Source organism: Danio rerio, chromosome 18 (genome assembly GCF_049306965.1).
Source record: "Danio rerio strain Tuebingen ecotype United States chromosome 18, GRCz12tu, whole genome shotgun sequence".
In the NCBI taxonomy this organism is placed as follows: Eukaryota; Metazoa; Chordata; class Actinopteri; order Cypriniformes; family Danionidae; genus Danio; species Danio rerio.
The window spans coordinates 519,844-532,500 of record NC_133193.1 but is presented as its reverse complement, the minus strand read 5'-3'; the positions used below and the strand labels follow the sequence as shown (position 1 = coordinate 532,500).

Below are 12,657 nucleotides of genomic sequence, written 5' to 3'. Positions count from 1 at the left end.
TATTATTTAATTCGTTAATTTGTTTATAATTTCTTATTTTATTAATTAATTAATTTATTTATTTATTCATTTATTATTTATTATTAAATTCATGAATTGATTAATTAATTAATTTATTTATAATTTATTATTTAATTCATTAATTTATGTATTCATTTATAATTTTATTAATGAATTAATTTATTTATAATTTACTATTTAATTAATTGATTAATTAATTAATTTATTTACTTATTTATAATTTTATATTTAATTAATTTATTTACAGTCAAAAGTCACTTCAATTGCTTTATTTATAATTTTTTCAGTTTGTCTCATGATATAATTCTTTGCGACCTTTATTTTACTGATTATTGGTATTTTTTATTTTAACTTTTAAATTATATAATTATATAATATTAAATTAAAATAAATATTAAATTTATTAACTTATTTATTGAGGGTGAAAATATGCTATATAATTGATATTTCTTACAATACAACATTAAAATAATGTTTTATCATTTTTTTTAATCATTTATTTATGTAATGGTCATATTAATATAAACAAGTAATAGATACTTTCCTGAATTAAATCTAAACAATTACGTTAAGGTTTAAATATTTAGACTTTAATACACCCCGAATCCCTGAACACCTGTGTGTAAAGTCAGGTTGCTATTGGCTGTTTATTTTCAGCTCTGGGTTTAGCTAAAAGCACCTTCTGGAGAGGCGTGGCTAAAGATACTAAAGGCCTCTTATGATTGGTCAGATTTGGAAAAAGAATTTAAGCTGCGGTTACACTACACTAAAGGGTCAGGATTAAACAAGATGATTAGACATTAAAAGAAAAGTGCAGTGTGACCGCAGCTTTATGCTTGCAGCACACAAACGCCTGGCACTTGAAACTAACTGAGGTCACTGCACTTCTCTGCAATATGGATATTGCATATAATATTATGACAATAATAATCCTTTTCCACTGTGCAGCCCTGCTTGACTTGACTTGACGATGTGCACGACAATCACTGCTTTGCTCTGACACACGTGCGATTTCATTCAAACTAAATGCTGTGATATTGCAGAAATTCCCTGATCATTCACACACACCTGCTCACACACACACCTGCATGAGGAATTACCTGATTTGGATCCACAGGTGGGAGCGATCTGGCCGCTCGGACACGTGCACATGTTGGGTCTGGAGCAGAAGCCGTCTCCGCAGGGACTCCGACAGATGGCTGAAAAATAAACAAGTGAGCACACTTACTGAAGGATGAACACACTCGGGTCATTTGATGATGCTCTTATGAGTAACACTGAGTGCATGCAGTGGTGGATTTAGGCATCAGCAGTATGGGCGATCGCCTAGGGCGGCATCTTGCTGGAGGTGGGATGGGGAGACGGTGCAAAAAAAACGTGCCCCAGTAAAAACTTCGAGATATGATTTACTTTATGCAGATATTAATGTAGAGTAATCCCAGAATAAAGACGTTGGGGGCATTTGCTGTATTTTTCTATACATAGAGTGCAAGAAGAATAGTGCATATAAGTTTGCTACTTTATGTGCAACCGAAACCATTCCCGCACACCTCACACATCACTCCTGGTATGAATCCCGGTTGTTTACATGCACACCGATAAAATACACACCACTTTACGTCACGATGTAAAACCGGAGTAACAGCTTTTTATGCAGAGATGTCGGCACGTAGCAAGTTTTGCAGGTCAACAAAACTAAAGTTAAAAAGGGTGTTATACAAGTTATATATTATATAATACTATATATCATTTATAAACACCGTTGAAGTCAGAATTTACCCCCCCCCCCCAACCCCCTATGAATTATTTGTTCTTGTTTAAATATTTTCCAAATGATGTTGAACAGATTGAGGAAATATTGACAGTATGTCTAATATTTGTTTTTCTGGAGAAAGTCTTATTTGTTTATTTCGGCTAGAATAAAAGCAGTTTTTAATTTTTTAAACACCATTTTAAGCTCAATATTATTTGCCTCTTTAAGCTATTTTTTCTCTGATAGTCTACAGAAAACCATCATTATACAATAACTTGCCGAATGACCCTGACCTGCCTAGTTACCCTGATTACCCTAGTGAAGCCTTTACATGTGACTTTAAGCTGTATAGAAGTGTCTTGAAGAATATCTAGTCTAATAATATTTACTGTCATCATGACAAAGAGAAAATAAATCAGTTATTAGAGATGAGTTATTAACACTGTTATGATTAGAAATGTGTTGCAGAAATCTGCTCTCCGTTACACAGAAATTGGGGAAATTATAAACAGGGGGGGGAATAAATCAGACTTTAACTGTATAAATATATGAGTATCAATATCCCAGAGTAGTGTTATGAGTTAAATTAGTTTCATGTGCCAGGCGAATAAAAAATGCAATAGAAAATGCATTATTCATACATTTTAATTTGATTAATATTTTTTTAAATCACTGAAGCGAATATTGTTTTAGGTTTTTTTTTAACTATAAAAACTTTCCAGAATGTTGGAGGGTTATTTTTTAAATAATAAAATATAAATATTCAGAATATTTACACATGGTTATTTTTGGTTGGGTAATATATACATTATTAACATACTACACCTGTAAAATCGTAATGAACACTTAACGCACCCAAAGACTCTTCCATACCCTCACTGCACACCATCAATATGTAGCATGCACTGCACTGTAACCAATCCATACTTGAAACAACACTGCCTACAACTATGTGGACACTTATTCATTGTGCATGTCGCCGTCAATCTTACATTGTCCTGTTTTTCTTTTCTTTTTTGTGGGAGCATGCTGTTGTATTTTGCACATTGTCGTTGTATTTGTACTGTCTGTATTTTGCACTGTCTGGAGCCAGCACCTACGCTTTTCACTCATCATAGCACACGTGCTGCTGCTGATGTGGCAATAAAAGTGATTTGATTTGATTTGAGTTCGGAGCTGCATCAGACTTGAATTGATAGTTCACCCAAAACTTCTGTCATAATTTACTCCTGCTTTACTATTCTGACCTGTTTGTGTTTCTTTCTCTTTTTTGGTGACCGCAGAAAACCATATTTAAAAAGAAAGCATTAAACACTTCAACATATCCTTATCTGTGTTTAAAGAAAATAAAAAACTAAAACCGGTTTAAAACAAGTAAGGAGTTTTCATTTTTGGTTAACTGCCCCTTTAACCATCCCTTTAAGTGTAATTGCAAAAAACAAACAGACATTTCTTTTATAAGCCCTAATGACATTTCTTTGCTGATCCTGTTAAATAATAAAAGACAAACCATTAACATAACCTCTATCTTTCATAACCACATGCGTCTGATCTGCACACGCTTTTCACACAGACGCATGCACTCGCAGCATTTTAAAATGGACGGTTATTTATTCACGTCTGACAGACTGACTAACGTATATTGATCTTCAAATAGAGTAAGTGCATAAAGAGATGAGAGTTTAGATTTCGCATAGCTCAGACAGGCCTCATGAGCTGATACTGCTCGTTTATGAAAGACTGTACAGTTCTGGACAATTCTGAGGTAAGAAGTTCATGCATGTTCATTCATTTTATAATCATCCCTGAATAGATGTCATGTTTTAAAAAGCTTAGATCATTCAATAAGTCATTATTTGCTGCTGAGGGAATGAAACATCTTGCCATGTCAAAGCTAACGGGACGAATCGGGATGTTTAGTTTAACATTGTGCTGCAGCTACAGATGCATGTTAAACAGATTATGATTGAAACACTGTGTTATTGAGAAGTAATTGTTTATATTGTGGCTTTTCTCAAGTAAAAAAGTGGATTAATTGCTGTCGTATCAGCAGTACAGCACACACAGAGTGAATGTGAAGGCATTGCAATGCAGTTTTCCTCCTAATAAGATTGCTCGTCGGGCAGCTGGAGATTTTGGTAGTCCCATTGGAAAACGCAAAGCCCCGGGACATCATCAATTTAAATAATGGTCAAGGATTTTTAGTAAATGAATAAACATTAAAGCTCTTGAAGATTAATATTGGGCTACTGAGTGTCTGATGTTGTTGTTTTACAGCAGCCATGTCCAATCTCAGTCCTGGAGGGCCGGTGACCAGGGCCCGGTTTTTCAAAAGTAATCCATAGGATTTTGGATAAGGGATTGGATCAAATCTTGAAAATGGGTTTTTCAAAAGAAAAAACGGATTACATAATCGGATTAGATCACGTAATCTAATCTTGGTTTAGATCCTGATCAAACCTTTAGTTTGGGTTTTTCAGACCTTTTTTGTAGGATCTGGATCACTTTGATCCAAAAAACCTGGATTAAACTGATCCCATCAGAAGGGTGGATTTAGCGTGGATTTCATGTCCAAAATGTAATGAAAACTTAAAAAATGTATTAAATAATACTAATTTTGGGTCATGCAGTATCCTACTAATATACTATTTATTCATATGGTTTTAATTTTATTTGTTCATCTGTCAGGCTATAGTGAGTATAGGCTTTATTGTATTCAGCCTTTCAGTATAGGCCTACAGCAAAGTAGAAAGAGTTTGGCCTCATAAAATAATCCCCCAAACAGCTGTCAAAACTGACCAAAAACAATCAATTTTATTCTGTCACTAATTGATATCTATATTCATCACAATGGAAAATATTTTTGTGTTTAGAATATTTATTAGTGATGCATGCAATGATTACAGAATAACAAAAAAAATGGCAAAGAATGGCAATCACTGATTTTTTAAATCACTTTCAACAATTGCAAAAAGAGACTGAAAGGGCAGAAGCACAGCTTCATCTGGTAGAGAAACAACTGACTCTGACCAAACTGCAGCAAACCAAGGCCAATGACTTGAGATTCGCCTCCTAAAGGCTACGCTCAGACAAGCTGCTCTCTCCACATCAGATGAGGAAGTCTGACCTTATTGTGGAGTTTTTGACATTAAGTCTTTTTTGATTTACATCTATATTTGAAACTTATTATAAATATCCTCAATGTACAGTGTTGTAGATCTCAGATGAGCGGACTGCTGAAAGAGGATGGGGTGGGGTTTTTCTTGTTTTTATTATTTATTATTATTATTATTTTAATAATCATAATTTTTTTTTTTAGTTTTCATTTCAAATAAAAATAATGTTTTATTGGCCCCACGCTGGCTATTCTACTTGTCGCTCTTTACATATCTATAGTTCTACATTGTGATGTCCTATCCTGTTTGAGCACTGGTTATCCAGATTTAGTGATCCTGAAAAGTTCCTATCCGGATCAGATCGATCCAATCCGATGTTGTTTTGAAAAACTGGCTCAAAAAGTAAGCTGGATTACGTGATCAAGGATCACAAAAACAGGATTACTAAATCCGGATAAATTTTATCCAGATTAAACGTTTTGAAAAACCGGGCCCTGGAGAGTTTAGCTCCAATCCTAATCAAACACACCTGAACCAGCTAATCAAGCTCTGACTAGATATACTAGAAACTTCCAGGCAGGTGTGTTGAAGCAAGCTGGAGCTAAACTCCAGGACCGAGTTTGGACACCCCTGGTTTACAGAGTCTCAGTTCTGACGTTGATCATCTGCTAGTTATTTTCTTTTCAGGATCTGAGCTGAACTGATCTGTCTGCTGCTGCTTTCAGGCAATAAATGTCACGTAAAGTGTGTTTAAACTCACACTGAGAGCATTGAACACTGAATAAAGCTCCTCATCTGCACCTGAGCTCCTCATTGTGATAGTGGTTTGTGCTGGTGTCCTGCTGTAAATAAAACAGTGAACTACCCCTTCATGCTCTTTCCCCGGGCAAAGCGAAGGCATGTTCCATCTGTCTCACTGAGGAAACATCATCTTAATGGGATTAATCCGATTACACAATGCATATATGACTGGAAGAGGACCAGACCCTGATTATTATTATCATCATTATGACTGGAATGTTCTGGTTTAAGTGTGGTCAGCGAGAGGTCAAGGGGTCATGGAGACTCAGGCCATTGTGATCCGTTAGTGTGCATGTAAACAACATCCCTCCACCCTGTCTATTCATCTACAGGCTGAAAACAACCGAACACGCATGAACCTCCGTCCTACACACACACACACACACACACACACACACATGCACACATGCACACACGCACACACGCACACACACACACACGCACACACGCACACACGCACACACGCACACACACACACGCACACACGCACACACGCACACACGCACACACACACACCAAGGTTATTTTAGTAAAGTAAAAACTAAAACTATTGGTCCAAAACATTTTTGCTGACTGAAATAAAATAAAGAAATGTATAACTACACTCACTGAGCAGTTCCAGCATTATGCATGTGACATTTGCAGTACAAACCTGAATTTTATTGCATATTGCATATAACTAAGTTAAGGGATCAGAAAACCACCAGCATCTAATGTGTATTTAGTGCAATGAAAAACTAAACAAGTACATTTAAGTATGTGCACTGACACAAACCCGAATTAATACACTATTATCTGTACTAGTACAGCCTGTAAATGTGATTTATATTTTAAATGAGGGAAATAAATAATAGCAATAATAATAGTAATACATTTATTTTAAATAGCAGCTTTTCAGTTTTCATAAAACTGGATTATGGATGTTATATAGATATATATATATATATATATATATATATATATATATATATATATATATATATATATATATATATATATATATATATATATATATATATATATATATATATATACGATGAAGACTATTTACAATAGGTTATTAAATTTGTGTATAATAATATTGCTAGACTTCCAGGAAATAATAGAGCACTCTATATTTTATTTGTACAGTATTATTAGCCGCATTTCCACTATCGCGCCTAAAGCAAGCAAGCCAGGGCGAGTCGTGTTTTCCTTGTCACTTCCGGGGCCTAATCGGGCCAAAGCGGGGCTTTCTCTGTGCCAGCGGCCGGCCTTTTTCGGCCCGCCGAATACCTTGGGCCAAAGAGGGCCAGCTGGGGCTTCAGGGTGGAGTGAAAGGAGAGGCGGACTTTACCCGAGTCTGGTAAATATGGCTTGCTTTCATTACTCTAGTTTTCCGATCGCACAAGAGTTCTCATGCGGCAAACAATTGAATAAATAAGGGGAAGAAAACATAAAGCTGGTCAGTTTAAGATAGACTATCCCATAAAACATCTTATAGGCCGGGGTCTTTTGCTTATAATCGTCCTCATGTTTTTCTGTTAAATGTAAAGCTGCTGCATAAAATGATAAAGTTTGATGAGTGGCATACATTTTGGTGCAAGATATAGCGCAACAAAAAAATAGACCTACACACACACACACACGCACACGCACACGCACACGCACACACACACACACACACACACACACACACACACACACACACACACACACACACACACACACACACACACAGGCGCTGGAGGAAACAGGATAAGTGTGAGTACTTACGGACGATGCACTGGTTTCCTCCGGTCAGGGTTTTCCACCCGGGACAGCAGTACGCATTATGACGAGATCCACACACATTCGGCCTGAAAGTCAGTCAGAAAACACCAGATTAGCTGAGGAGGGGTCAAACACTCATAAACAATCATAAACACACACACACACAGTTTGGCATGCAGTGAGACGCTTTATATGAGTCAGACGTTGTGATGTTTTGTTTCAATATACTAAACCTAAACAATTTCACCAGATGATTGAACAGAACTATTATGAATGAATTATGGTCACGCTTCATTTTTAAGTTCAAATCTTGCTACTAGCAAACCCTTAACTATGCCTTTTGCTTCAATAAACTCTTAATTTTCTCCTTATCAATAGTTATTACGGTAGTTTAGGCATTGAGGATGTACAATAAGATCAAGCAGAATATGTTGTATAGGTACTAATAATCTGCCAATATCTCAATAACTATAGTTAATAATGAGAGCAGGCCCCTGGAGTGTTTAGTGATGGGTTGTTCATGAACGATTCGTTCATTTTTAACAAATCTTCAATATGACTCGGGAACTACGAGTCCTCTCATGGAGTGATTCGTTCATCCGCGCGTGCGCACATTTGTGCAGGGGGTATCGGTCATTTCAAGTCCTTTGAGTCATTCATCAAGGAAAGGCAGAAGCCAATCATATGCGTTTAGAGCCGGAAAAATTGAACCGTTCATCTCTCGGGTTTGAGTCATTCTGTCATGTGATGAACAAACGACTCAAGAACCAGAAGACTCAAGGTGAACTCATCATCATGGCTGCTATCGGCTCAGACGAGAGGGTGCTCGCTGCAGAGCCATTTGAGGAGAGGTGAGCTCCAGAGAGGGGGAGCATGAGCTGTCGCTCCTCCTCCTGTAAGCTGTTTTAATGCGTACACCAACCCCACCCCTAACCCTACCCCCAGTGACATCACTCGTAGAAGAAGTGCAAAAAAGGTGGAGCTCAAGCTTAAGCTCCCCCTCTCTGGAGCTCAGCTCTCCTCAAATGGCTCTGCAGCGAGCAACACTTGGCTCAGACTGTGCACATTGATTAAGATTATATGTGACTGTCAGTGTAACGTGAACGAATCACTGACATTTGAAGACATGAAGAGGTGAACTGAGCAGAGACAACAACACCTTCATAGATAAAACAGCAGGTCAACACTGAATTATTATGATCTCCCTCTTATAGGATTCTATTGATGACTTATTTGTCGTGTGATCAACCTGTTGGGCTAGTTGTAGAGGTGTTTGGAAGCAATTCGTAACATTTTAATAATATTTTGGCAAATTGAGCCAAATGAATGAAATGACTCGAAAAAAGATTCGTTCATCTCGATGAACGAGACTCAAAGATCCGAGTCAGTGAAATGATCCAAACTTCCCATCACTAGAAGTGTTAATAAAGGTCTTCATTTAGATGAATGGGAGTGAGTGAATCATGCATCCAATATAATAAATAAACTACAAGCAGCTCAATAAAGCAGAGATAAGACTGAGATAAACAGTGCAGGCTCTCTGGTTTAGTATAGGTGAATGTTGAAATGACACTGCAGAGTCAGCGCAGCACTGTATATCTATGTACTGTGACTCTTGCGGATGCACACATTGCGATATCAATGCAGAAAGCAGATCTCCTGCCGCTCTACATCACTGTCTTCAAACATCAACACCATCTCTCTGAAACAGCTTTAAATGCATGCAGGTTTACAACGACTGAATAATGACTGTCATCTGTTTTTCCAGAACACAGCAACTATAAAGTCATCGTGTCTAACAATAGTTTCTGTGTCCAAAACTCTGATTTAGAGCAAGAATCATCTGTTGTCATGTTAAAGAGATTGACGCCAAACATCCTGAAATCATCTTAAATATTTTACACAACAAGAAGACTTTTCATCATTTCAAAGAGCGTCACATTAAATGTCATCACTAATAAGCAGCGCTCAAAATAAGGGTGTACTTATATGCTGAATGATGTGATTGATGTTGTATTATTGGAAACATTAAGACACACACTTTAGTGTGCATTCAGTGCATTAAAATAAATAATAAGTTTGCACAGTTAAATACTGTAGATGGACACAAATTCTAATTATTAAAAAACTAAATCAATAAACAGAATGCATAATAATAAGAGGAATATACAAGTAGCAATATAAACAATTATATAATGCATTGTATCACAGATTAACCCCAAGCATCATCTTAAATCTTTGGATTTTTACACATTTGACAGCAAAAAGCAGTGCTCAGAGTGTGTTTAATTACATGCTGTATGACGGGGAAGCATTAACTAACATTGTATTATTGGAAACATTAAGACAGACACTTTAATGGCGTCTAATGTGTATTCACTGCATTAAAACAAACAGTTTTGTACAGTTAATTACTGTATATGCAGAAGCAAATTCTAATTATTACAGAAAAAAATCTGAAAGGACAATAAAATATGAAATAAAAACAAGATAAAATATGAATAATTCTAGTTTATCATATAAACATTATTAAATAGGTTTGTGTATGTATTTTGTGCATTTTTAAAATCCCATAACTATATTTTGGCATTTTAGTATATTTTATGTCATCATGTCTAAAAATAGTGTCTGTGCCCAAAACTCTTATTTAGAGCAAGAATTATTTCACATCATATAAAAGACTCTAAATACCCCATTGACCCCAAACATGCTAAAATCTTATTAAATGCTTAAATTTTTAACAAATTTACTTTGATTTTTCATCGATTCAAATAACATCACTAATAAACACCGCTCAAAACAAGTAATTTACTTTAAATAATAATATTTAATTAAACAGCATGATATTAAATATGTCTACATGTCATGCTGAATTATGTGAGAACCTTAATTGACGTCTTTTTTTCAGTAAATTATTAAAAAAACATTGAGATACATTAAGAGTATGTTTGGGCACTCTTTTATGACAACTGTTTTTATTTAAATAATCTGAGTGTCATTTTTAATTAATCTGTATTTCTACAGTGCATTTAATAATGTAAACAAAACATTCCAAACAAAGACTTTGAGATTTTACAACACAAACAATAAACAAAACTATCAATACACCAGCTTCATTCTGTTTACAAAAGTTATAATAATTATTATTATTATTAGCATTGTTATTATTAATATTATTGTTATTAGAAAAATAGAGGAAATCGATATTAAATGATCTTGAGCTTGATATGGCTTTCTTGCTGTCAAATTTGGAATATTTAATTATTTTATCTGATTTCAGTATGTCTAGGGACTCTAAATAAGGTAAAAAATCATTTTGAATTTAATTTCATTAATTTTTCATGTAATTTTAATAAAGCTCGATTTCTATAGTGTTTTTAACAATGTAAACAAAACATTCCCAACAAAGAGTTTGAGATTTTACAACACAAACAATAAACAGACCTATCAAACCAGCACTTGTCTATTTCCACAACTGTTATCATTATTATTATTATTATTATTATTATTAATAATAGAAAAACAGAGGAATTTGATATGAAATGATTTTGAGTTTGATATGACCTTCTTGCAGTCAAATGTGTAAAATATAAAGATTTAATGACAATTGTTTTTATATAAATAATTTAAATGTCATTTTTAATTAATCTGTATTTCTACAGTGAATTTAATAATGTAAACAAAACATTCCAAACAAAGACTTTGAGAATTTACAACACAAACAATAAAGAAAACTATCAATACACCAGCTTCATTCTGTTTACAAAAGTTATTATTATTAATCCAAAAATAGAGGAATTTGATATTAAATGATCTTGAGCTTGATATGGCTTTCTTGCTGTTTCCACAACTGTTATCATTATTGTTATTATTATTATTATTATTACATATTATTATTGTTGTTATATTGTTGTTGTTGTTGTTATTATTATTAAAACAATAGAGGAATTTGATATGAAAAGATCTTGAGCTTGATTTGGCTTTATTGCTGTCATATTTGTAATATTTATTGATTTGATCTAATTTAGGTATGTCCGGGGACTCTTAATATGGCAAAAATAATTTTAATTTCATTTCATTAATTTAAATGTCATTTTTAATTAATCTGTATTTCTAAAGCGCTTTTAACAATGTACAAATAATTCCCAACAAAGACTTTGAGATTTTACAACACAAACAATAAACAGACCTATCAAAACAGCACTTGTCTGTTTCCACAACTGTTATTATTAGTGTTTTGACATTATTTGTGTGCGGTAAACTCAGTTCCCACAGCCTCAGAGCCGCTTAATGACCGTTTTACCGCAGTGTTTATGGTAAATTCTGTGTTTTACCCCTTCAGGACGTCCTGTCCGCTGCCCCGCCGCTTCGCCCGGTTCGCTCTCGGCTGCTCCGCGGCTCCGTTCTGCGTCTGCGCAGTTCCGTCTGCTTTCTGCGTCTGCACAGATGCGTCTGCGCCTGCGTCGAGCGTCTGCGCAGGCGCACACAGCGACAAGAGCGCTGAGAGTCCCGTCGCGAGCACGAGCAGCCGCCTCATCCTGAGCGCGCTCCCGCTGCACGACCAACAACTCACTTTAAAAACAAAAGTGGGAAAAAACAGAAAGTTGACGACTAACAGAGGACTTTAATGACTATAAATATGACACACTGAAGAAGAGGACAAGACTTGAGGGAAGCCTGAAAGTTTGAGTACCTCAGTAGATGATGAAGAAGATGATGAAGAAGAGTCCTCCAGTGAGTGTGCGCAGATAAAGACTTCAGAGAGCCGGAATGCAGCTGTCAGGGGACAAGAGGAGAAGAAGAAGAGGAGGAAGAGAAGAAGAGCGCAGGACTGAGAGTCTGTCTGTCTGCATGAACGCGCATCTGCTCAAGGCGCGCCACCGCCGAGAATGCGCGCGCCCGCCATCTCGCGAGAACCCGCGCGGGTACGAGACACACACACAAAGCCAGTCCTGAAGAACATTACACCTATAATCAATCAAATTACAATGATATAATCATAAAAGTAAAGGTGGTGTATGGCATTGTTCAGCTGGTCCATCACATTCCTCTCGACTGAAGTGTTGGGGAGAGCGGGGCACACAGAAACACTTTTTGTTTTTGGTCAAATAATGAGCAAAGTAACAGGGTTTTACCAATAACACACAAGCCTCTGCAGCAAATGAGCACTGTTTGTATGACCGCCGGACCTGTGGTTTCTGTGCAGTATTGCCC

At 35.9% G+C, this 12,657-nt stretch overlaps 1 protein-coding gene across 3 annotated transcripts in view; it reads right to left on the bottom strand.

The window, feature by feature from the left end:
- Window positions 1–12,657, bottom strand: part of fbn1 (fibrillin 1) — a 92,388-nt gene extending 79,731 nt beyond the window's left edge. Inside the window, exons 1-4 of one of the 3 annotated variants that reach the window (XR_012394116.1) lie at window positions 12,137–12,657; window positions 11,778–12,015; window positions 7,447–7,529; window positions 1,122–1,220 (exon numbers count right to left, since the gene is read on the bottom strand). Coding sequence is in view for 1 of the 3 variants with exons in the window: in XM_073930076.1 (XP_073786177.1) it covers window positions 1,122–1,220; window positions 7,447–7,529; window positions 11,778–11,980 (385 nt within the window). In the remaining 2 variants the exon portion in view is untranslated. The remainder of the gene's footprint in view (window positions 1–1,121; window positions 1,221–7,446; window positions 7,530–11,777; window positions 12,016–12,136) is intronic. The other 2 variants (XR_012394115.1, XM_073930076.1) reach the window with 2 other exon arrangements.